At 39.0% G+C, this 23,913-nt stretch overlaps 1 protein-coding gene across 2 annotated transcripts; it reads right to left on the bottom strand.

Annotated features, from left to right (window-relative positions):
- Positions 1-47: 47 nt before the first annotated feature.
- LOC144079060 (arf-GAP with coiled-coil, ANK repeat and PH domain-containing protein 3-like) lies at positions 48-20,075 on the bottom strand. 2 transcript variants are annotated; one of them, XM_077607599.1, is made up of 25 exons: positions 19,870-20,075; positions 14,231-14,288; positions 13,160-13,279; positions 12,824-12,877; positions 11,020-11,078; positions 9,993-10,176; positions 9,819-9,863; positions 9,644-9,739; positions 9,314-9,388; positions 9,016-9,027; positions 8,757-8,869; positions 8,638-8,689; positions 8,475-8,575; positions 8,168-8,279; positions 7,808-8,016; positions 7,218-7,287; positions 6,716-6,813; positions 6,199-6,416; positions 5,856-5,945; positions 5,518-5,607; positions 4,501-4,715; positions 2,935-3,044; positions 2,746-2,856; positions 2,483-2,544; positions 48-1,225 (listed from the first exon to the last, which is right to left on the bottom strand). In XM_077607599.1, exons 1-25 carry the CDS (start codon positions 19,914-19,916, stop codon positions 1,119-1,121), a joined length of 2,508 nt encoding a protein of 835 aa, XP_077463725.1. In that variant the 5' UTR covers positions 19,917-20,075; the 3' UTR covers positions 48-1,118. The 2 variants fall into 2 exon arrangements, with proteins under 2 accessions (XP_077463725.1, XP_077463733.1); XM_077607607.1 differs by lacking the exon at positions 9,016-9,027.
- Between the last annotated feature and the right edge of the window lie 3,838 nt (positions 20,076-23,913).

The raw sequence follows: 23,913 nt of genomic DNA, 5'->3' as shown, positions 1-23,913 counted from the left end.
ATTCTTTTCCTTTTATTGAATGAAAAAAAAAACGGACAAAAGTGCTCTCAAGTTTTCTGCTAATTTACATTTTATTGCATCTCATTTGAAAAGGGACATTGTCTACAACACATTTCTCCCCAAAATTTGATGTGATGTAGTCTATTCCAGGCACGGGCAAACCGGTCCTCGAGGGCCGGTGTGGGTACAGATTTTTGTTCCAACCGATATAGCACAGACAGTTTAAACAATGAGACTCCTGCAGAAAACAAGAAGCACCTGACTGCAATGCACTGATTGCACTTGTAGGACACCGGATTGGTGAAAAGGTGCCCTCTCAATGGGTTGAAATGAAAACCTGCACCCACTGCGGCCCTTTGTGGAATAGTTTGCCCACCCCTGGTCTATACGTATTGGGAATTTTCCAAATCGGAAACTGAATGGGAATTTTGTGGTAGTTCTTCAGAGTTATTAGCATATTAAAACATAAAGGATAGATAGATATATTCTTAATAGGGAACATGTATGCTCTTGTCTTGAGGAAAAAGTATTTCAGCATAACATTGAGAGATTTCATGCAAATGAAGTAGAATTTAAAAGGGGCCCTTTTTATTTTGGGAATCAGCCATAAAAAAATTCACTAAATTTTTAAAAACTTGATCATGTGAATTCTTTGTACAGATGCTTCTGGTGTGCCATTGTGAATGGATACCTTGTGACATTTTTTCTATGAAAATGACTACTTTCATAACATAACATTAAAAAATTGTTTTAGAATTCGCTTTTTCATTAATAGGCAGCTATTTTTTTTAACTCTGAAGGCACATGGGGGTAGGTTTTGTAGTTGTTTTGAGGTTAATGAGCTGTTTCAAACAATAAGAGTATGATGGACAAAATACTGTGGAAGAATATGCGCTAAATGTACTTTTGGTTGGTTTTACAATTCAGGATGCAGCAAAGCAAGAGAGAAAACAAGTGCTCCGTGTTTGTAAACACTCACAAAATTGAAAAATCCCTCAGAGGATAAAACCAGCAAATCCTCTGGGACAAAATAAAGCATAAAATTGGGAAATGGGGGAAAAAAATGAAAAATAAGGTGGCTGATTTTGTCCAAGTTGAAAGGTGATCCCCTGGAGGGACTACCTGAAAGAGTGCCTGAAGTGCACACTTCGCCGCTTCAGCTTTTCGGGATTGTGGGACGCCATGTGGGAGAACTCTCGGAAGATGTCCAGGTATGTGGCGTCTCCTGAGGAAGAACCACAGCCAAAGTTGAGGACGCAAATATTGGACAAGGCAGGGCAAAGGGAAGGGTGTTTTTGATATGCTAATTAGAGAAGCCTTTTTCAACGCTGGATGGTAGTCACGGCAACGTCTCAGTCCAATCACACTACATCTTTTGTGTCCCATCAACGGTCCCAGGCTCAATTAAAAACAAACAATGAACCTCTCTGAGAGTGTGTGTGTGTGTGTTTCTTTTGAGGGAGAGTGAACAGTTTCCTTTCATTGTATTGCAGTCGACAGAGTTTCCTGGAGCTGCAGTTGAATGAAGACAGTTAACTTCCCAAAAGCAAAAGACATTTGCTGTAAAAAGTGAAATTGTCGAGCCACATTCTGACATACGTACGACTTCTGTTCCCTGAATGACCCATTTGAATGTTCGGAGAGGCATTAGAGTGAAAGAGTACCAAGATGTTAGTCAAATGTATTTATTTCTAAAATCGCTTGGCGGTCACTGCCATTGACGTCGGTAAATGATGAATAACTATAATAGGAAATGGTGAGTACTTGTATAGCAGTTTTCTACATGTTTTTACCAAGCCCAAAGTGCTTTACAATAGCAAAGATTCACCTACAAACTCACACACCGAAGTAAAATAAGTTTTATATATATATATATATATATATATATATATATATATATATATATATATATATATATATATATATATATATATATATATATATATATATATATATATATATATATATATATATATATATATATATATATATATATATATATATATATATATATATATATATATATATATATATATATATATATATATATATATATATTTTAAAGTGATTGTTTTCTTGTTCGATATCCAATTTAAAAAAAAAAAGAACTAGTATGACCAAACGTCTAGATGAAAAATCAGCGGTATAAAAATGCTGGTTAATCTTGTACGAGAGAGGGAATTGCCCACAACCACATTGTCAAAAAATAGCCAGGATGAATTGAAAAATTGACTGAGTGATTCATTTTTCCACTTGATGAGTAGGCAGGAAAAAGGTCAACTGTGCACAGTGCTGTTTGTATAAAGAGAATTGGGAACTAGTATTGTTGGAGGGGAAAAAAACTTCTGGATGTCAATGTTTGGGAAAGTGGAAAGGCGAGTTCAGAGCATTTTCCACAGCCTAAAGTGTAACCTCAGTGCCATGGCACTGTGCAATATCTACGGAAATGAAGTTGTGAATGTATCGCTTGTACTGTCTTGACCTGCTTGGGCGAAACCTCCCTCCGACGCACGCATCTCCTCGTTCATCCTGGCCAGTCGCAACCTGAGCAGCAACAAAAGGCCGATGGAATTAATGTCCTGAACATCGATTAACTCAAGTATATTGTTAAGAAGGGACATGCCTAATTTACAAAGGCAAATTCAATTTTTTTAAGCAAGAAAATATAAAAGCCCATTCAGGTAAGGGCACGTTAAGTAATGATCACGTGTTGGGTTTAAGACAGATAAAAAGCAAACAACGTACAATGTGACAATATCAGCGTTGGCTTGCTGAACTGCAATGCTCAACGGGTCCAGACCGTCCTCATCGCCGCTGTTTTGGGCGGCGCCCCTTTTGAGGAATAAACACACCTGCCTGTAAAAAGACAAAGGTGACTACAGAAGGCCTTCGGATTTGAAACTACCCCAAGATGACAGCATACATTTCACTCACCCAGTGTGGCCCAGGTAAGTGGCGTGATGCAAGGGGCCCCGCCCTCTTACATCTCGTTGATTGACATCAGCAGCGTTTTGGAGCAGGAACTCACAGGCTAGTAAGGAACCCTGAGGTAAAAAAAAAAAAAGACAGACATTTAGAATAATTATAGAAACAATATTAATACAATACACTTATAGCCAGGGGCAATTTAGAGTGTTCAATATCAGACACGTTTCCCAGTGAGAAATTGCAAAGAGTTGGAAGTTATCATCATCATCTACAGCGCATAACTTCACCCAAAAATTCAGAGTATCAGGAACAATATTTGAGCGTAATAGGTCAAGGACAATAAACCATACTAGATGCCTATGATCTTAAGGTCCTTAAATAGCCAGTGAACATAATCCACCAAGGCATTTGCTGTTTCCAGCTGAAACTACATTATAAAAGATGAAACCATTTGTTAGAATTATTATGGAATATTCTATATGTGTTGTAAGCATTTTTCAATAAGTAATAAGGCTATAAACCAATTCATGGAACCATGGACATTTTCCTCCACATCGTCTCCTCAAGGCCCCACAGCTCGAGGACACATTGTTTTCACACACGCTTTTCGGCAGAACACAACGGGACTGTTTTGACGGGACTCCAGCAGCAGATGGCGATAATCGCATTATTGTTTGAAAATACGGCTTTGCTTATAGTATAATACTGCTTTGTTTACCTTGAAAGCATTCCTCACACTGTTGTTTTTCTAACCAGCGAGGGTGTTATTGTACTGATTACATAACCATGTTTTTCGAGTGTCGCGATTAAATACAATGATTCAGTTACTGCAATTCAGAATGCACTGGGGACTAAGACGGCGTCGCATTGCATCTCCTTGCAAGTTGTAAGCAGAGTTTGTTGAAAGATGTTTTTCCTTTTTTAATTAAATATTACTAATAATGATTTAAAAGGTTTGAATCATTATTCCAACACCATTTCTAAACGGGACCCCTACTTTCATTGTGCCAGGGGTCATTTAATACACAATGTGCCAAAGTGGAAAACTGTTCTGTGGTCAGCCGAATCACTATTCCAAGTTTTTTTTAAATGGAAAACTGGGATGCCACATCATATGGACTAAAGAGGAAAAGGACAACCTAAGTTGTTATTAGCACTCAGTTCAGAAGCCAGCACTGTGCTGAAGATGGCCTTCCTTTTTTGAAGTTTGTTGACACCGTGGAATTTAAAGGCAACATTTATTTCCCCAAAAATGATGCATAGTCTTAGTTTAAACTTTTGACCCGTAGTCTATATTCTGAATGAAATATTGAAATGTGGCACTTCCACATCATTGCATTTAGCTTTTTACTCACAATTTGTCAAACGTCCCAACTTTTCTCAAATCCGGTTTTAGAATACAAAATTCTCATTACATTTGTGAACTGCAAAAACTACCAAAAATTGTAAACGTATTTTGGTTCAGCTCTAACGGTACATGGCGACGTAATGTGGGAGAGGTACGAATTGAAGTGAATGCTTTTATTGTCATTATACAAGTATAATGAGATTTAAATGACATTGCGTACGCACCCCAATCACAGCCTGTATAAGAGGAGTTTTGTCTTCGTCATCCTTGTTGACCATATTGACATCAGCACCGTGCGCGAGCGCTTCGGCCATGAAGGGCAGGTTGCGAGCTTTGGCGGCTTTATACAGAAGCGCGCCAGGGTGGAGGTGTCTGCCGTCCTCCGGGTCTGACGTGTCTGGCTCAGCCTCGCCACTGGAGTCCTCGGACACCTCGCAATCTAAGGAGCGAGACAGGCGACATGCAAAATAGCGACCATCGTGACATAGGATCCCTTTAAGGTAAGGCATTACAATTGTACATCAATTCATTACATGATACAAGATGTATTTTAGTACAATCGGGCAACAATATGGAAAAATCATCTGTTGATTTAGGTCTCATAGCTGGTTGTAACTTTTGTGTGTAGAATTGAATAATCATTTTTTTTCCCTCCACATCTTACCTGCTAAATTGATACTACATAAATGCAACTAATTTCTTCCCTATCCTTTGTAAAACCTAAGTGTATTAAATGAAGATAGCGCTGAAGTTTTAAAAAAAATCAATTTTTCATTGTATGGCAATATTTGAACATTTTCATAACAAGTACATATTTGTTAAGAACAGTCTAATTCTGTTTGTCGTTAACAAAACAGGAATCCTGTTGTGCAAAAACATGAAATCTGAAACCACAATAATTGTGCTCCCCAGTGTTATCAGAGTGCCTGCCTAAGCTTTTGTTGTTTTACTTGCTATACAAATCTTGTCTGCAATTTTAAAACTAGTTTTTACTTCCGAAAGTCACAACACCTAAGAGACCAGGATTTTCACTATTTGCAGCAAGGACACTATTATCTGCAAATAGAGGGTCTTTACTTTTGTATCTGTAGCCCTTCATAAGGTTGTATCCTAATAACAACACCTGGGGTCACGTGTTTTCTTCTGCAGCAAGTCACTAGTTGCAAAAAGTGAAGTCACCATGTAAATTTCTTGCGGTTTGATTGCAATGATTTGAGTCCGGATCGCTGACATGAACTCACTTTCCTCCGTAACGCTGTCCACTGCCGGCCCCAGGACTAAAAAGTCGGTGCTTCCGTCAGTGCTGCCCAAACCGCTGTCACTGCTGAGGCCTGGAGGACCAAGAGATGCCACAGCATGGACACTTTTCATGTGCATTTATAATTGCAACACTACAGTATTATTATAAGATATTACATTTTAATAGCTTGTAACAAATAGTGAATATTGGCCATTTTCAAGTGGAATACAAGCACAATCAAGCTTGAATCTTATAAAGAAACACATTTTTAAGATTAGGATTTTTTATTTCTTTACAAATCTTTATGCATGCCTAATGCTGGATTTTTGTCTGACTTACTTCGAGGTCCAGATGCCGCGTGGAAGTAGGAGAAAAGGGAGTCCAGCTCATCTGCACAAAACAAGGATTCTCGTCGAGACTTGACTGAAGCTGCGAAAAAAATAAAAAAAACATTAAAAAATGAGACCACATCATTGGCCAAACACAATAATGATTATTAGGTAGGGTCAATCACTCTCCCTTTGAAATACATTTTTCATATATTTTCATCAAGTGTTCGTCTTTCATTCCCTATGCTCTCGTGGATCATTACTGCAATCTTGCATGCTTATCATGTATTTATATTTGCTAAAAGAAAACAAACAATCCACGGTGTGTATGATGCACGAGTACAGGAAGGAACCTGAAGAGAGGCTGGACGGGGGGGTGCTGCGAGGCTCCTGTCGGTACCTCCGCCTCGTTTTTGGAACCGTAGTGGCGCTATGGTGCCTGCGACACTTCTGGACGCTCCAGCGCCGCGTTGACTTCCTGTCGCCATTGATGAGACTCACCGCCGCGGTTAGCTTCTTTACAAATTTCTTCTCCACATACTTAGCCTTAATCCAGGCCTCCTTTTCCTGTCTAGAAGACCATTCTAGATTTGTGGGCCATTGAGCATTTGTCACATTGTTTTTTTCCATATTGCTTGCTCTTAAAGCAGACCAGGATATAGAACATGCTAAGACCGTACAATTCTTAAATCATAGGCCTCCTTTAAGGGGAAGACAGCCAATCAATCCATTTTGACTAGGAGGAGATGGCACTTTGCTCTACAGTTCAATTTCAACAGATGAGCCAGATGCAGTGGTTGATGTACGTTACTGCAGTCTTTTCCGACCACCTCAGGGACTTTATTCGCAATACGGAAAGTATTCACCTACCTGGAACTGGATGCTGTCGCTTTCCTGACGCCTTGTCCTTCGTAATAAGAGCCCTCATAAATGTGGTTGACAATGTTGTTGCCCAGCTCGCACATTAGCTGCAAGGAAAAAAAATCCCAGTGATGACCACTATGTTTTTCCAGTACAGTACATTAATGTGTTTTTGCTTTTGAATGCCAAGTTATATGTCTCGCTGGCTCATTTTCAGTTTTGAAAAAAGTTCTGTTCTCGTTTACAAAAAATAGAATAGGTTGTTTTTCATTTTCATTTTCATTTTATATCCAATCTTCAAAATAATTACGTGTGCATTTTGGGTTTTGCACGTTGCCAGTCTCAATAATCCCAGAAAAAATATTGAAACGATTTATGGTCTAATATTTTGCTTCACAAAGGGCCAAGCAATTTAACACTGGGTTTTATGGACTTTTTCTAAACCCAATTTGGTTTCTTTTAATTATCAGGTCGTTTTTTTCACGGTCAATTTAGCTGTTGAGTGCTTCACCTTTAATAACTCAGGTTCCCACGAGTCCAGCGTGAGTGAGCGCACTTTGGAGCAATGAACGCCGAGACTTCTGAAACCAAACACAATGCGAGAATTCAGTGAGACACCAGGGCGTAGCACAACAGACATTGGTCGATCACTTTGAGGAGACGTTAATGTGATGCTAATCCTCTCAAGTTCTATGCAGGCAGTGCCTGGTAACCAGGCAACGAGTGATTCCGTGCTGTCTGCTTTGGGACACCACATGAATTTTCAACAGTTGGCCAGAACTCTAAAGGGGGCATAATCTTCTGAATTGCCTGCATAACTATTAAATAGAAATTTAAACATCTTACTTATTCTTACTACATTACAAACTAAAATGTTCTAATGGCTATGACTTTGCAGCTAACTTAGCTGAAGGTCCAACATTTTCAAGTGTCATTTCATAGCCAAAAGACAACCGGAGTTGCAATGTTGTTGCGTGCACAGATATGATGTACAGATGTCCATATTCTTTTGAGTATTGTGTCAAAAGCAGCAGCATTATTATTAAGATACCCTATTTTAATGTTGAAAAAAAAAAAACTGAATTTTTCCATTAAAAAGACCTGTGTATGCCAGAACACTCGATGCACAGCAGAATCCCCAAATTGATGGAGGCCCAACGAGGCTCAATCTGGCCACAGTCGCAGCACTGCTGGTTGCCAGGAAGGGAAAGAATCCTCTGCAGGATGCTCTCGCCACGGCCACCAGTTTCTCGCGACTCATTGGCCGAATCGAGGCTGCTCGTGGATGGTGACGCCGGTCTGTCTAGATGCTATACAATTCGACAAAGTACAAAATACAAAGACATACAGTGAAAACTAGGCAATCCAACCAACATATGTGATTAAATGTCAAGTACCTGTCTTGATATCAAGAAATCTGGATGTAAAGAGTATGAGTGGATAATAAAGCATGTGACTTGCCTCGCTACGGACGCTGTCAGGGCTCTCCCTGTAGGCCGAGGCAATGCTGGCTTGGACAGCCTGAATCCAAGCATGTCTTAGCTTCTCTGATTCGGCCTGCAACATGCAGCTCCTGACGGGAGAAAAAAAAACAAGAATAAGTGTGACATGAGGAGTATGATCCCTTTTCATTCTATTCAGTATTCAAGCAGCAGTTTTTGAAGCCATCTGAAGACTACATTATCCATTTGAAAAGAGAGCCAGTGCAACACTCATTGTGCTGTTAATTCTACCCGTCATTTGTAACGCACTGAATAAATAGTCGTACTTGGTCGGGGAGGCCACTTCGAAGCAGAACCTCCTCTCGATATCCTCGCAAGGTTTGACGGAACACAGACGGAGATCATCCACCACCACCGTGAGAGAGTCCTAGCAACAGATAAAACAATTTGTCAGACATATCTCCCCCCCAGATTGAAAAATGCGCTTGCCTTGAATTTCTTCTGATACACCAGCTGGCTGTTTTGGATGGAGAACCAGCGCCTAGAGAACATAAAGGAAGTTAACCCCCCCCCCTCCAGAAGAGGGATTCCCGAATCTTTCGTCCCACCTGTTCCACGTCTTAAAGGCATTGCTGGCCCTCTTAAACAAGTATCCTTCCATCACCACTCCATTGGGAGATTCCAAGTTGAACTCAGTCTTGGATTCTTCGTAGGCAAAATCCTAGGTGAGCAAAAATTTGGGTGATGCACAATCGAGATCATCAAGGATCTCCACACATTTGTCAATCACCAGGAATTGGAAGCAAGATTCATCCTCCATGTGTGGAATTTTCCTTAGGTTACAAAAAGAATATCGAATGGACTTACCTGCATGAGCGTCTGAGAGCAGCGGCAGAGGAAGAGGGGGGAGAGGAGAGAACATGAGACACGTTTGAGAAAATAAGAAAACATTCACATTGGAATATTACAGGAAATAACTGCAATGTGATGTGCACTGGTCAAAAGTATTCCCTCCTAGTGAGGATTGGAGCGCAACTAAATATGGTGTCAATTATGAATTTTAGAAGGCATTAGTAATAAGAGTCAAACAGCATGTTTATATCGCACACCCAGTGCCTGCCATCATTTTAAAAATAAAATCGGCACGCTGCATTTAGCAACTCACCCTTTGCTGGATGGTCGCATGTTTGTGCTCTAACTCTCTCTTCTCCATGGCCGAGTCAATCACCAGCTGATCCAGCTGAAGGGAAATTTACTAATTATCAAAAGCAAATGTTGCCTTTAATTCGTCTATTGCACAAAGTGCTCACAAACAGTTTTTCTTGGCATGATAAGTCCAGTGTGAGGCGAGAAGCAGGCAAGCAAAAAAAGGGGGAACGAACGGACTGTACTTTCACTATTTGGGTAGCACTTATTCACCAAAATGTGAAAAATATGCTGGGAAACAAGTTTATTGCCCCAATTTTGAGCAAGACATTCAGGACGACTTGCTCACTTCAGCTGCCAGGCTCTTCATGTAGGGGTCCATTTCTTCCAGGCGCTTGTAGCCCTGCTGGAATAAGGAGTACTGCGCATGCATGAAGGCCAACATCTAGACAGGGAGACATACATAATAGACATTTGTACATTCATACAATGTTAGTTTTGAGAGTAATTTAAACAAGACTCACTGTATCCAGAATCTCAAATTTCTTCTTGGCCTGGAGGACGTTGATCTGTGGGTAGAAGACGTGCACAGTGTACATTATCATCATTCATGAAAAGAAGTCCTTTAGTGACATGGCTTCAAACAACAACGAAAGCAAGACGCCCGGGCGTATCTTGATGCTTAACTTGCTGGCTACCTGCAGAACGTAGTCCAAGGCCAGATGACGGAAGCACTTTCGCGAGACGCTGAGAGCGCAATTGGCTTCCTCCACCTCGTGAGCTTTGTTCCTGGGCGCCTGTGCATTCCTTACTTGTGCAATCTCCATGTCCTCTCGCACACGCTCAAAGTGCTTCTTTGTTTCCTTGAACTTGCGTACGTCCCTAAACAAATGAACTATGTGTGACTTTAAGAAGTGTGGAAGATTGACTTTATAATGATTTGTACTGTATACAAATTGAACTTCTAAAGTATGATCCCAGTGCACCCATGTCAAGAGTGAAATCTAACTACTACTAGTGGTGTAACAATTAATTGATCTGATTGATACAGCAATTCATTTCGAAACAATCCTTCAAGATATCTCTTATTATAATCTTTAAAATATAGTATTTTGCAAAAACATACTTCTCATTAAAATGTCTACAATATTTCACTAGTGAATTTTCCCAAAACATAAAACTTGCTTTCTATTTCTTTTATTTCTCTGTACGTAATGAAACCTATTTTGTTCAATGTTTACATAATATTGAATACAATCAATCAAAAGCCTATGAAATAAATTTGGAATGTTGCCAAATATTGCATTGATGTCCAAAGTATAGCTTATCTTCTTGAAATTGATGATTTACACTGCTAAAAACAACAGCGCTAGACTGTTATCCGATTAATTCTAGATCTGAAACGGAATTATTTGGTTCCACTTTTTTTTAAACAAAAAAAAGCAAAATACAAAAATGCCTTTTTTTTAGTTTGAAAAATTAGAACTTGGACAATATGTTTTTACCATTTTTTCTTCTAAAATTTTAAAGAAAACATAACTATAGTCATTAGTGACAATCTATAGTCTTGGATTGTCTTCAATTTCTCCCCTTTATAATGAAACAGTGGTGGTATTTCACATAACAGCCTACACACCAAAACAGTGTTGAATATGTTCTGTGTTGACACAAATACAATAACTATCATCACTATAATTTGTCTTGCGAAGAATGAAGATGACTCACTCTTTGACAAAGTTCTGCAACTGTTGTTTGACTGAACGCTGAGCTTGATCAAAAAGCATCTGTGACACAAAAGATAAAAACCCATAAAAACAGTGTCTTTTTTTATCTTTAAACTGGAACATTTGTGCGTCTTTTCTTCATTTAGGCCATGGCTAAGCTACAGCTGAATTGGGAATGTGATTTTATTTTGAGAATAATATTTATTGGGTTTGTTAGCACTGAGGAATGAGGGGGTATAACTATTCTGTATTAGTATTTTTATTTATTAATCAACTATTTGGGTGCCATTGAAGATGAACCAAATGGATTCTAATAAAATCAAAAAGAAAAACCAGCAAATATATTAGAAATAATTCATTAATTTTCCATTGTGTTTATTCTTATGAGGGCTAAGACATTAAATGTAATGATCAACAAAAATCAAAAATATTGGCTGGCGACCAAGTAAGGGTCCCAAAATTAGCCAGGCTAGGCTCCAGGACCCCCGCAACCTTAGTGAGGATAAGCGGAAGGGAAAAATGAATGAATGAAATAAATTAAATAATTGTATGTATCATTTTTTTCCATCAAGGGTTTAATTGAATGAACATTCTTATTTCTCATCTCTTACTTGTAAATCAAATCTCATGTAATGTACTTGTATGCCAAAAGAGAGCAATGGAGGACACATTCAGATGAAAAGTCAGTTGGCAAGAATGAATGGACAAGGAATGTGCGTGGCCACTAGCCATTTATTTTTCTTGACACAATAATGGCGCCTTTTCTTGGAAATTTTCTATCTGAGAAGCTTCCATTTCACACTGGGAGCACACGCACAGAAATTCCAGTAACAATCCGGCTAAATAGGTCCTTCTGGAAGGGTAGGGTAGAGGAGTGGCGGACATTGGGGAGAAGGCCGGACGGACATTTGGTGAAATGTGAGCCGCCATCCCAAACTGTCAACTTCCAATGTAACATTTTCTAGGAAGTCTTAGCCAACTAGCAAGATTACATTTTTAAATTCTAGTTGACCCAAGCCCAATCATAATAGTATATTTGTCTCACAGAAAAAAACAAGCGTTGGGCAGCGGAAATAATCCTGTGGCCTAGATGGCATCCTGAAACGGCCACAAACTGCTAAAAGTCAACCACTTGTGACTCTGTGCTGAAGAAAAAGCAGAGCTGGATATCCTGACTCAGGACATCTTGAAAAATACCTCCCACTTTATCACTTAATGTAATTTCCAGTTTGAATTGATTTTACTGAACCAATTCTGCCACATGAAACAGGTTAATCAAGAATTAATTTGCAAAACCCAATGAACAGAACAGCAATATTTAAAACCATTAGTTATTTTAATTTCTGAGAATGCCCGCTTCCAATCTCTCTCTGTTACAACCTGCTGAAATTCTGTGACACACAATGGCCACTTCCTGTTTGAAGCCACTCAACAGTGAGGTATTGTTAGATGCCGTCTTGTCTTCGTTGTTGAAATATGAACAGTACGTAGAATGAAGTCAATCTATTGGTAGAATATGCCAGAGATACTATCCAAATTTGTAAGAAAAATGCACAATACATTTCCTTCAAAACCCTTGGAGGTTGTGCCTTCATTTTCAATAACTGTTAAATATTAATAATAATAATAATCTGCAGAAGAACCTTATGGACTTCATGTGTGAGGCTCCAGTTTTTTACCTAGGTCTACAATGTCTTCTGTGTCTGTGTTGCTACTGCAACCAAGGAAATCTCCCAAATACGGGATGAAATAAAATTCTAATCTAATAAAAATTCACAGGTCAAATTACTTTTAATTGTACTTACTATGTGGTAATTGATGATTTCCTGAAGACTTTCGCCGCACTTTTCCAGACACTCCTGTCGACAATAGGGGGAAAAAAAAGAAAGGAAGTAAAATGAGTAAATTGGCTCATGAAAAGTAATTATTCTTATTTTCTTTGGGGAAAGAATTAATCAAAACTAGTTTTTTTGTTCATCTTACATAGTCTAAGAAAGAAATTTCTCATATGGGCTTTCTGCCATTGTATCATCATGTGTACAAGCAAAGACGCAAAGTAATGGCAAAATGGTTTAACAAGAAGTCAGAAGGCTCATTCATGAATCAAACAAAAGAAAATATGATGCTTATTCATTTCTCACCGAGATCATTTCATCGTTCTTGCACTGCTGCGACAGATCCCGAATTCCGTTGATAAAAAGTTTGTTGGCGCTGACGTAGGCTTTCCCGGCGTCTATCATGCCACCACAAAGCTTCACCAACTGTATGGACAAACAGGGGACACGACTTGATACTATTTCAATCTACAAACTTAAAATGTAGTAACAATTGGAAAACAAAACCCTACACGTCCCAGTTAGAACTATAAAACATGCCCTAATATCTTCTTGAAACATTTTTGCGAGCATCCTCGTGATGGACGTGCCTTCCAAATTTCATGCTGCTTAGTCAAACATGCTTTGGGGCTGTGGAATCAATTGATCAGTTTTCTGTTTTGTGGAGAGTAGAACTTTTTAGCCATGCTCCAGCAAAAAGCAGTGATGGAAAATTTTGATTTGGGAAATTTAGAGTCAAACCCCGATGAAGTATTACTGGCGATATTTGGTCAAAAGCAGACAGAAAAAAATCCACAGTTAGCCGCAGAAATGGCTCAGATAGAATCAGAAAACAGACTCAAAAATCAAAACGGCTGACTTCCTAAAAATCTAAACTTCCTATATCTTCTTAATCATCCTTTACCTTTTTTAGGTATGGCTTCTTGCCCTTCTACCTACTAATTTAAACGTTGCAAAATGACTTTGAAGTAGGCGTGGGACCGGATTAAAAATATATAGTTATTTGATCATGATTAGTCATCACATTTTAATCACGTAACAGTACGAGTCCTTAAAAAGTGCCTTTTTAACTGGGTGAAAGAATCAAATATACTCCAAAATTTCAACAGTATTGTTATTTTAATTTATTAATGTCTTTTTTAATGAGTTTAAAGTCCCACTCTTAGTTTTAGGGCAAGCCAACAAATATGACTGCCATGATCCGCTACAACCAGTGATGGAAATCAACATTTTCAAAATTCCCCACAACATGTAGATGGTTCTGTACTGGTAGCAATGTTTGAGGTTTGAATTAGATGCGTGTCATAAACATTATGTGCAACAATCTGCAGCTTCAACTTCATTTCATTCAGGTAAGGCCAACAACAACACTCTTACCTTGTCCAGTCTTGCCTCAATCTCCACAACCTCGGTCTCTACATCATCAATATTTGCCCTAAAACACAAGAGCAAGACAAGTTGCTGAAAATGTTGTTGTTTTATCAAAGGGAGTCCTGAAGGTCACATTTATATAGCGCCAATACCAGCTAGTAGCCGAGATGAGCTGTGAATTTGGCCCTATTTTACCTAGAAGTCAAATGGTGCGCGCGATATTGCAGGGATACTCTAATAGATCGTATGCACAGTAGATGACGTGTTACCTTCTCGCACGATACCAAAAAGGCTTTATATTGGAACTGAATTTCAGTCAATAGTGATAGTGTAAGTCAGGACATACCAGAATGTGGGACAGCTGTTAATAGTAGTCAAATAACCCAAAGCTATGAACCTCCGCCATCCCGTGTCATCATACTGTCCCCTAACTCCTATTAACCCGATAATGGACCCGGATGGTGCCCCCTGGGCCTGTTGTCACACAACCATGCCTATATGGGTTGCAAAGGTCCCTGATGGGTTCCCGAGTTGACCAACCACACACAATGCACATTTTAAACATGTGTGCGTGTGCGTATCCATGCAAACATCACAGAGCACGGTGGTAGGGCAAGTTTTGATTTAAAATCAAACAAACAAAAAATGTTATGCGAGAGTAATTATATAAAAAAACATTTAAAAAAAAGTATGAGAACATCAATAAAAAAAAATCAAACACTCAAATTATCTATCAAAATTTACATTTTCACTTTTTAACACTTATTTGCAACTGTCTTCAGGTCCTAGATTTTCTTATTTTTCACTTAGTTCTGTCTTGATCAAGTAAAGTGCATGTATATTCCAATTCATGTGGAGGTGATTGACTTGACTGTTGCATAATATTCAACTTTTAAGCTAGACATTTTGGAAAAGTTTCATCTTTTCCTAACAATTATTTCAGAATATTAGCATGCGGATACATTTCTCCCATGATAGAATCCAACAGTTGTGAATGCTAATAAGATCATATGATTCTTGTCTTGTAAATAAGAACATTCTTCCATGGGAACATTCAAATAAAACATCAGATTTGTGCAATGTGGCAGTTTTCCCACTGTCTGGAATCCAAAGTTTACAAAAAGAATTTTGGCTCCGACCTAGAAAAATCCCTCTTTCTACATTTTTTTAAAAGAAAACAATGACCCCAGAAGGCTTTTAAAATGGGACATACAATTCAAAAGTGACCAGGTGTAAATTAACTAATTAAAAAAATAGCACAGCATGTTTCTTAATAACAAACAGGATAACAGAATTTTTCACCATGTCATTTTTTATTTTAGTATCAGAAGCAGCTAAGCGTTATGGTTGGTTATGTTAAATGTTGTCAGGCAATCCAAACAGACAACTATTTAGACATAATAAATGATAAGCTCCTTTGTAAATATGTGCACTTGAAATAGTTTTGGAAGAGCAATGAAACTTCCTGCGCAGGATGACTCTGTTCTTCTTCAATCCCTTTTATGTAAACACAGTGTTCCTTTGAAAAGACATCCTCTTACATGGAGCGTCTTTATTTCCTGCAAAATTCTGACATTTCGGAGAAATAGCAGAAATCCCTGAGTGAACGTCCCTCGCACATTCAAAGGGTCCCAGCATGCTGGGAGTAATGCCGCCATTTTTTGCTGCCTAAGCACGCAGCTTGGCTCGCAGCAGAGCGACATAGCAGACGTGTGAAGCATGCAAGCAGCACTTTCCTGTCTGGGAGCTGCTGCTGAGGTGGAACGTCTTCGATTACAGCCAAGGAACATCTCACCCTGTGCGTGCAAACGTGCATCAGGGCAAAGTTAGAGCTGGAATATAAAATCCTTCAAATAAAAGCTCAGACCAGGAACAAATACCCTTGGCAAATGTAATGTTTGCAGTTGTACAAGCCTTGCCGCATTTGTAAGTGACCCTATTTGAAACAAGTTTCATCCTTTTAACATAACTGGTACCTTTAAACAAGGTCTAGTCTAGAGATACCAGACCTTTGAAACTCAAACCTTTTTCACATGAAGAAATTTAAATATATCGGTGCAAGTATACGACTCACCAAATAGGAGCCAATCATCAACTAGGTAAATTCCTAGTTTGTTTTCCTGTATTATTGTTATAAAATCTAATTTCATGATGCTAGCAGCAGTTAAGGTCAGCAAGGATAGATTTGGAACTATGATGTGGTGCTGAAAAAGAATAAAGCAATGAATTTGATGGATGGAAAACAGAAAATGAAGTGTACTCGGGGATGAATCCTCACTTCCTTCTAGGTTTCCTCCAGGTGCTTCCTCTACTTGGTCAACAATCGGGCCATGACATCACCCTCCTCTATGACCCTCGACCACTTCCATAAAATGTATCCATGCTTTCATCGATCCATCTCTGCATGGTCCTGACATTTACTGTCCTGGTGTCACCATCACCAGGAAGCAGAATCTTCCCCCACATAGCCTCCATGAGTTGTAAGTTCAAGAGGAAATGGAAGAGCAATGACGGCTCTTGTCATCCCAACACAGCAAACAACCATCACCAAAGATGGATTTCCACAGCTTACCTAACCTTTACAAACTGTTCATTTTCCATTCACAAATAGGTGTCGTTAAAATAATTGTCCGTTCCCATGAAGCACAGATAAATGTATTATGCGATGTGAAAAAATATCTAAAGTTGCCATTTGTCTTCAAATATACATTAAGCCTTTAAAAATGAAATCAGCCTAATTACTTTATTATCAAAACAAACGAGTTTACATTTAAGCTTTCCTACAAACGTAATTTACCAACAAATTCGGCATTGTCCATCTGTCAATTCTGTAGCCCCTCAGTATAAAAGTTTGTCCAACGATGCTTGTGAACTTAGTCATTCATTTTGTTGCAGAATGCAAAATTATCCAATAAAAAGCAGATATATTGTAAATCTACATCAAGTACAGATTTCGTGTTTGTAGTCTGTGACTCAGGATGAGCTGTTGGAGCAAGGGAGTCAGTGTCTTCGCCTCACGTTGACCTCTATTGAAGCTTCACCACGCTGACGCATTTTCCGGCCCAGCCTTGGTCCCCGTTCTGGCCTGGGCTGTGAACACATGTTGCACATGAGGTCTTCCCTCGTGCAGGCGTGGACAGACATGGAGGAGGAGGGGGAGAGAAGGGGGGCAGCAGTGGAGGCAGATAGTGGAGCAAATGGAAAGCAGATGCCTGACTTGCGATATGACCTTCCACAAAAGAGGCTTTAGATGAGCGCAACCACCACGACCAATCATTTTCCGGCCTCTGACTTCACACCACAGCTGGGTGATATGACCTTAAAATAAAATGACTATTTCTCAAAAACATCTTAGTTCTGATTTTATTGCCCTTTTCTCCCTCTGCCTACCAATGATTTAAACTCTTCAAAACAGCTGCTTCTTAGTCATTTCTCATGTGGAGATGTACTGTTGAGGCACTTCCCTAAAGTCAATGGAAAAAATGACTGCTTTTAGAGCATATAGATGGGCATGATAAACAAAAAAATTAATTTGTCCCCACCAACGTCAGAGCTAAGGTCACTGTGATCAGGTAAATAACTTTAGAATCTCGATTAAAAGAAAAAACGTTCCACGCTACGATGGCTAACTCACTGTAACGTATCTGTTAGCGAATATAAACATATTCAAGCAACACAAGTTATAATATTTGCAATAACCGAGCAAGTACTCAAAGATAGACAAAGGAATTGTAAAATCGGACAATGTATAGAATACACAATTATAAAAATATTTGATAGCTGTGGCCCATGAAGAAGCACATACAGTAATCCCTCGAATATTGCGGTTAATGTAGACCAGACATGGCCACGATAATCGAAAAATCACAAAGGAGGGTCACCCCTATTCTGACTACCTTTTTTTCCAGTGCTGAGTCCTAGTGGCAAGAGTGGCTTCCACTTAGGAATGTCAGCTTGGATTTTCACATTTTTATATTTTTTTTTTTCAGTGCCGAGTCCTAGTAGCAAGCAGATGATAGAGGAGTGGCTTCCGCTAGCGAGTTTCAGCGTGGATTTTCTCATTTTTGTGAACTAAAAAAAAACAATAATTAATAGCAGGGGGAAAGAATTTTTTTTTGCAAAAAAGTGAATTTGCGATAATCGAGGGAAAACTGCACTACTAGTTTAGAGACAAACAAGAATTCACCCTAATGGACAGTTTTGGATATTTAGTTAATATAACATGTTTTAATTTTAAATGTGATTCATAAATGAATTGGCAAAAACAGATTACAATCTCACATTTGTTATCAAATAAAACAAAAAATGAAGAAGCTAGGACAACAAACTCAGCTTGTGACTGACGCATTGACTAATACATTTTACAATTCCTCAAAGAGTTTCCATTGGGTGAGTGTGAAACGGTGTTAAATGGCTGTTGTTCAAGCGCAAACACAAACACGGCATCGTCCAAACAACAGTAACAGTTTCTTCCATCACACATTGATGGAAGAAAAAGAGTCAACATTTTACACTAACAACACTCCATCTGGAAGTGAGCATTCCTCCTACAGAAGTAAGAGAACCATATGCATTTTTCAATAATTAACATTATCAAGTCAAAAATCAAGAAAAGATAAGCACTCAGAGAACACTTAAAATTCTGGTTAAAACCTGTTTTCATCAGATGTTTCTGTGACATTTTAAAGACCCACTACACACCAAAAACCAGACATGATAAAGACCAAAAAAAATGAGCACCCATTTCAAAGATGGATGTTTTTTTTCCCACAATGACCACTGCAAAGGAATTAAATTTCCCACGGTGACATTAACACTTCATCCCCAGGTTGCCCATAGTGTTATGTACATTCCACTAGGAGATACATTTATATCTATATTGAAATTTTAATTTCAGAAAATGTGTATTTTGAGTTCATCTCATTAGCTGACATTTGAATCAAGTAGGAGTGAATGTCTACCAAAAACATGATCATTCAATGCAAGCCTTCCCAGTTGAAATGGATTTCATGTCTAACAACGTCAATAAGTTAACAACAGTTTTGGGGTGAAAAATAAGTTATTTTTGTTATTTTTAAAATAATTATCTGCAACATTTCTTTTGAATTATTATTTAAGGTTTCTTTTTTTTTTTTACAATATCATAAAATGTCAATCAATCCAACGTAACTATAATACTAATGTTTGTTCCTGAAAAGTTAGCAAAGAATATCATGTTAAGTACATAAACTTCAGTAATACACCCATTAGCATTGGTTTGAAATAAATCCATAAATAAAACTGTGATTTCATACTCTGTTACTGAAAATAGACTATATAATATTCACCTTAATTGAACTGAATTGAATGCCTATATTGTCATTATAAAAGTACAAATAGATTTAAAGCTAAACCATAGAGTGCGCACATAAATAAGTAGTCATAAAAATATTTACATACAATAAAAAATGAAGTGAGGTAAAATAAAGGGCCTAAAATGGTTAGCAGCACGTGATCGAGGTAGATTAGTATTCCGATACTATCCAAATAATTTAAACCTTAATTAAGGATATTTCTCACATATTTTAAAATAATGAACCCGATTTCACATCGATGAACTCTAAAATGTTCGGCTTGGCGGACTAACACTTAAACGCATCACTCACCTAAAGCGGGGCGAATCTTTGACACACTCTTCAAAATCCACCGTCATTTTAGCGTCTCGGTGGGCTGTTATTCGTCCTCAAAAGGCACGTGGCATGTCCCGGTGGTCGGTTAACTCGATTCGGATTGCTGGCGTCTTTTAGCAGCCTCCTAAAGTAGCCGCTTTGCTCCCGCCGACTGAGGCTTGAGGGACCAAGCCCACACGCCCCAGCACCATGTGGCGTTCATGTGCTCTCACAGAGATTTGACGTTTTATTTTACAGCGGCACCCCGAGATGCATCGTTCACGTAAAAAAATATTGAGACAAAATAATGACTATACTGTATTATTATATCGAAAATATTAGAAGTTCTGGGACAAATCCTTATTTTGTAGCATTAGATTTTACATATAGTGTTACGTAGTGTTGTCATCACCCACGTTTCATAGTTGCACTTGAACTCAGCACTCTTACTGCCCCACCGCGTGGGGATGAATGAATGATGACGACACGTCATTATCGCCTCTTAATTTTTTGAATACTATTCACTGTATTACTCTTTTTTTAATGTATATTTTTCAAATGGATTTGAATGTTGAATACAAGCCTAATAATAGTCAACACAAATCACAATATTTGAATAGACAACTGAATGGACAACTGTGTTTAAAAAAAAGTCAGTCCCCGATCTCACAAAGGTTAAAATATATATATTTTTTAAAATCAAAAATTATATATAAATTAAGAAAGAAAAAACTGCATACAACATACGTTTTACGTGTTTTATCTGGAACGATGCTGCTGCCTAGTGGCCAATGTTGTTCTGAGTAAGGCCTTGACTGTCATCCTATCTTGCACAAAAGCAACATTCATTCATTCATTCATTTTCTGTACCGCGTATCCTCTCACGGAGACCCCGAATTGTTGCACAGAAGCAGCAAAAAGAAAGAAAATCAGTGATTAACCCCCTCCCCCCACCCCACGATTACCAACAAACAGACGGACAGACAGACAGATGCAAAGATAGATGGATAGACATACTCATAATTACTGTCAATAATTTGAGAGGGAAAATGAAAAGCATATGCTTAAACCCTGGTGGTCCATCCAACCGTCAAACCCTAATGTGACCTTCCAGTACAGACTGCTTCTGATGGATAGCGACCAGGAAGAAAAAAAACTCCAGGAATTTTCCCTTCAGTTTTCCTATGCTTCAAGTTTCAGGAAGTGAGAAAGGAGGGAAAATGAAATCCAGACCACAGAAGACTTTGGAAGCTGGGAGGTGGGGGGAGGCCGCGTCAAGGATCAGATGTCCAGACAGAGGCGGAGCTGCAACGTTCAACTTCACTTCAGCTCCCATTTTCACACAAAAGGTTAGGACTGGACCCGCCGGGACACCCATGTCCATCAGGACGCGAGTATGTCTGTGTGTGTGAGTGTATATTCATAGTGTGTGTGAGCAATGAAAGAATGAAAGCAGAGCCTTGCTGAGTCGACAGAACGCTGCTGAGTCTGCACTTTGGTGGCGTGGCGGCGAGCATGTGGAAGAGGTGGATGCCAGGAGAAGATGCAAGTGAGCGAGAGGACCAAGAGGGAGGGAGAAGCGGCAGGACGCTCCCGACCCAGCATTGAGCCTTGAACCCATGAACCGGACTAGTAGCGCCCTAGTCGGCCTCCCCCCTCATTCCTCTCCCTCTCCCTCCCCTCCTCCTCTTCCTCCTTCGTCTTTCTCAAGTCACTTCAGCACCATGAGGTTCTCTTACCACCTCAGCAACAGCGCTGCTGGTATGACAGGTGAGTAACTGGAATAACCGTCCAACGCACGCCCGGGTATGTGATTCAGGTCCAGGTTGGATTTTTTGAAGAACCGGGTAATTTGTTAATCCAAAGAGTAAAGTACTTCAAAAGTAAGTGTAGAATTGTTAATTACAAAATGATGATTTTGGGGGTGAAATTGTTGGCACATCTGCCTTATAATGCATTGAGTTAGAGTCAGTTTCTGGGGTTTTGATGTCACAGTGATGCTACAGTCCCCCAACTCTTCCCTCTCCGTCCCCCAATCCACTTATCTTAACTTCCTCTAATTCCCAACATGCAGTGGGGCACACATGAGAGCTAAAAATAGATTCAGCTGCTGGGCACAAGCAGATATTCACACACAAAAATGGCAGTGAGTGAGTGACCCAGTGACCTAGAGAGAGACACAAACACACACACACACACACACACACACACACACACACACACACTAAATTATTGGATGTGCGTTTGTACTTGTGTATCCGTGGGTTGGGATGTGAGGTCAAAGTTCAAGCCAGCAGATGACGAAGATGGCAGGGTGTTTTTGTTTTTCGTCAGATGTTGTGGCCATGTTTCGCTGCGCTTGTTTTTTCAAATATGAACTTGGGGGGCCAGGAAGGGCCAGTGTTGATTTAATGACTCTCTTCTCTTTATCACTTCCTGCTGCATGTTTGCTACTGTGTGTATTGGTGTGAGGGTGTTATTGAAGTGTGTGACAGTGAACATCTGGGATATGTTTATTTTCATCACCGCTACAGAGATGTTGATACGCTTTATAAACATTTGCTTGATTATACAGTCATAGGTTTACTGAATATGACGGACCCTTTTGGTACTTTTAGTGGGCAATCAAGAACCTATTGGATTTCTTTGAGGACACATTGCTGAACAAACTCTGAAGAACAGCTGGACTTGTTGATGTTCACAGTCTAGTAGAGGAATCCAAGTACTTTGATCACCACAGAAATCTTGGAGACCCATAAAACCTATAGAACATCGTAAAAAAAAAAAAAATTAACGCTGTTTATATTCTAATGGCAAGTTTGAAAGTGAAAACTTTTGCAAAATTCTTACTCGCAGTCAGGTTAATAACTGAGCTTCAATCACCTCTAATATCTTCTGGAGAACATCTCAACCTTCTTAATAGATAGGTTCATACATTGGTAGTTGACATAATCACCTTAGGAATCTTTTGTGGATAATCTTAACAGTACATAAAAATTATACCCATATGAACATTTTTATCACAATTTCCTCCCGGTCAAGGTAATCTGCAAAGTTTGAATAAAGGGAACTGGGCTCTTCTTAATTGTTCAAGATGTTTTTTATTTGTTAATAGATAAGATTTCCTTAGGTACTTTTACGTTCTGGATTTCCTCCAGTTATGCCTCAGTGGGATTGTTCCCTGATGATTGACAACCATACTGTTGCTGATTTTGTTGCTCAAAAGACCACCCTGCATACCAATCGGTCTTTCACTTGTTTTGGTCATTAGAGTCACACTTCCTGTTCAGGGATAGCAAGAGCGCTACTCGCACACATTTTCTGATTTTTTTTCTCCGAGATGGCTTTTTTAGTTTCTCATAGAGAGGGTATCTCTATAAAACCAGCAGTCCTCTCTATTCAAAATTTGGATGTCTTTTTCTTTAAAGGATGCTTTGCGGCCTTGAAGTAGCTATCTAATCTCTTCAGTATAGAAAGCCGAGTATTTTGTCCCAGAGGTGAATCAACTTGTGTCTGAGGGGGTTCCCACTTTGGAAATCAAATAGTGTGTTATTTTTAGAAAAAAAGAATTCTTGCCGGAAAAAAACTGCTATGTATGAGACCGCTTACGTTCCATCTTCAGTTTCTGTCTTTAGGCTTGGCGGTTGTAGCTCTTTGTTTATTGGTGGATTTGACAAGGACCCAGTTTGGACACATGCAGCTAGTAAGAGCCTGTCTGATGTGAGTCTTTCTGTTACATATTCCTCGGTTCAGATTTTCTCTTTTTGTATTCGGTCCCTTAGATGACCACTCCAACGTTCCGCAGAAGATTTTGTTAGGTTAAACCCTCTTAAATCGAATAATATTTGTCACAACGAAAATACATGCGGTAGGTAAGAGACAAATTTTACCACGCACAAAAATATGTGCACCATTACTTCCCACCCTCTTTGGATCTCTTGTTGTCAAGGTTACAGTCAGTCGCGTTTGGAAGTTCCGAACTTCAGTCCTCTCTTGCATCCATTGCAATTCTCAATCTATGGTCATTTGCTTCACTCAGAA

Source organism: Stigmatopora argus, chromosome 1 (genome assembly GCF_051989625.1).
Source record: "Stigmatopora argus isolate UIUO_Sarg chromosome 1, RoL_Sarg_1.0, whole genome shotgun sequence".
In the NCBI taxonomy this organism is placed as follows: Eukaryota; Metazoa; Chordata; class Actinopteri; order Syngnathiformes; family Syngnathidae; genus Stigmatopora; species Stigmatopora argus.
Note: the sequence above shows the minus strand (reverse complement) of the source record. Positions and strands in the feature narration are given on the sequence as shown.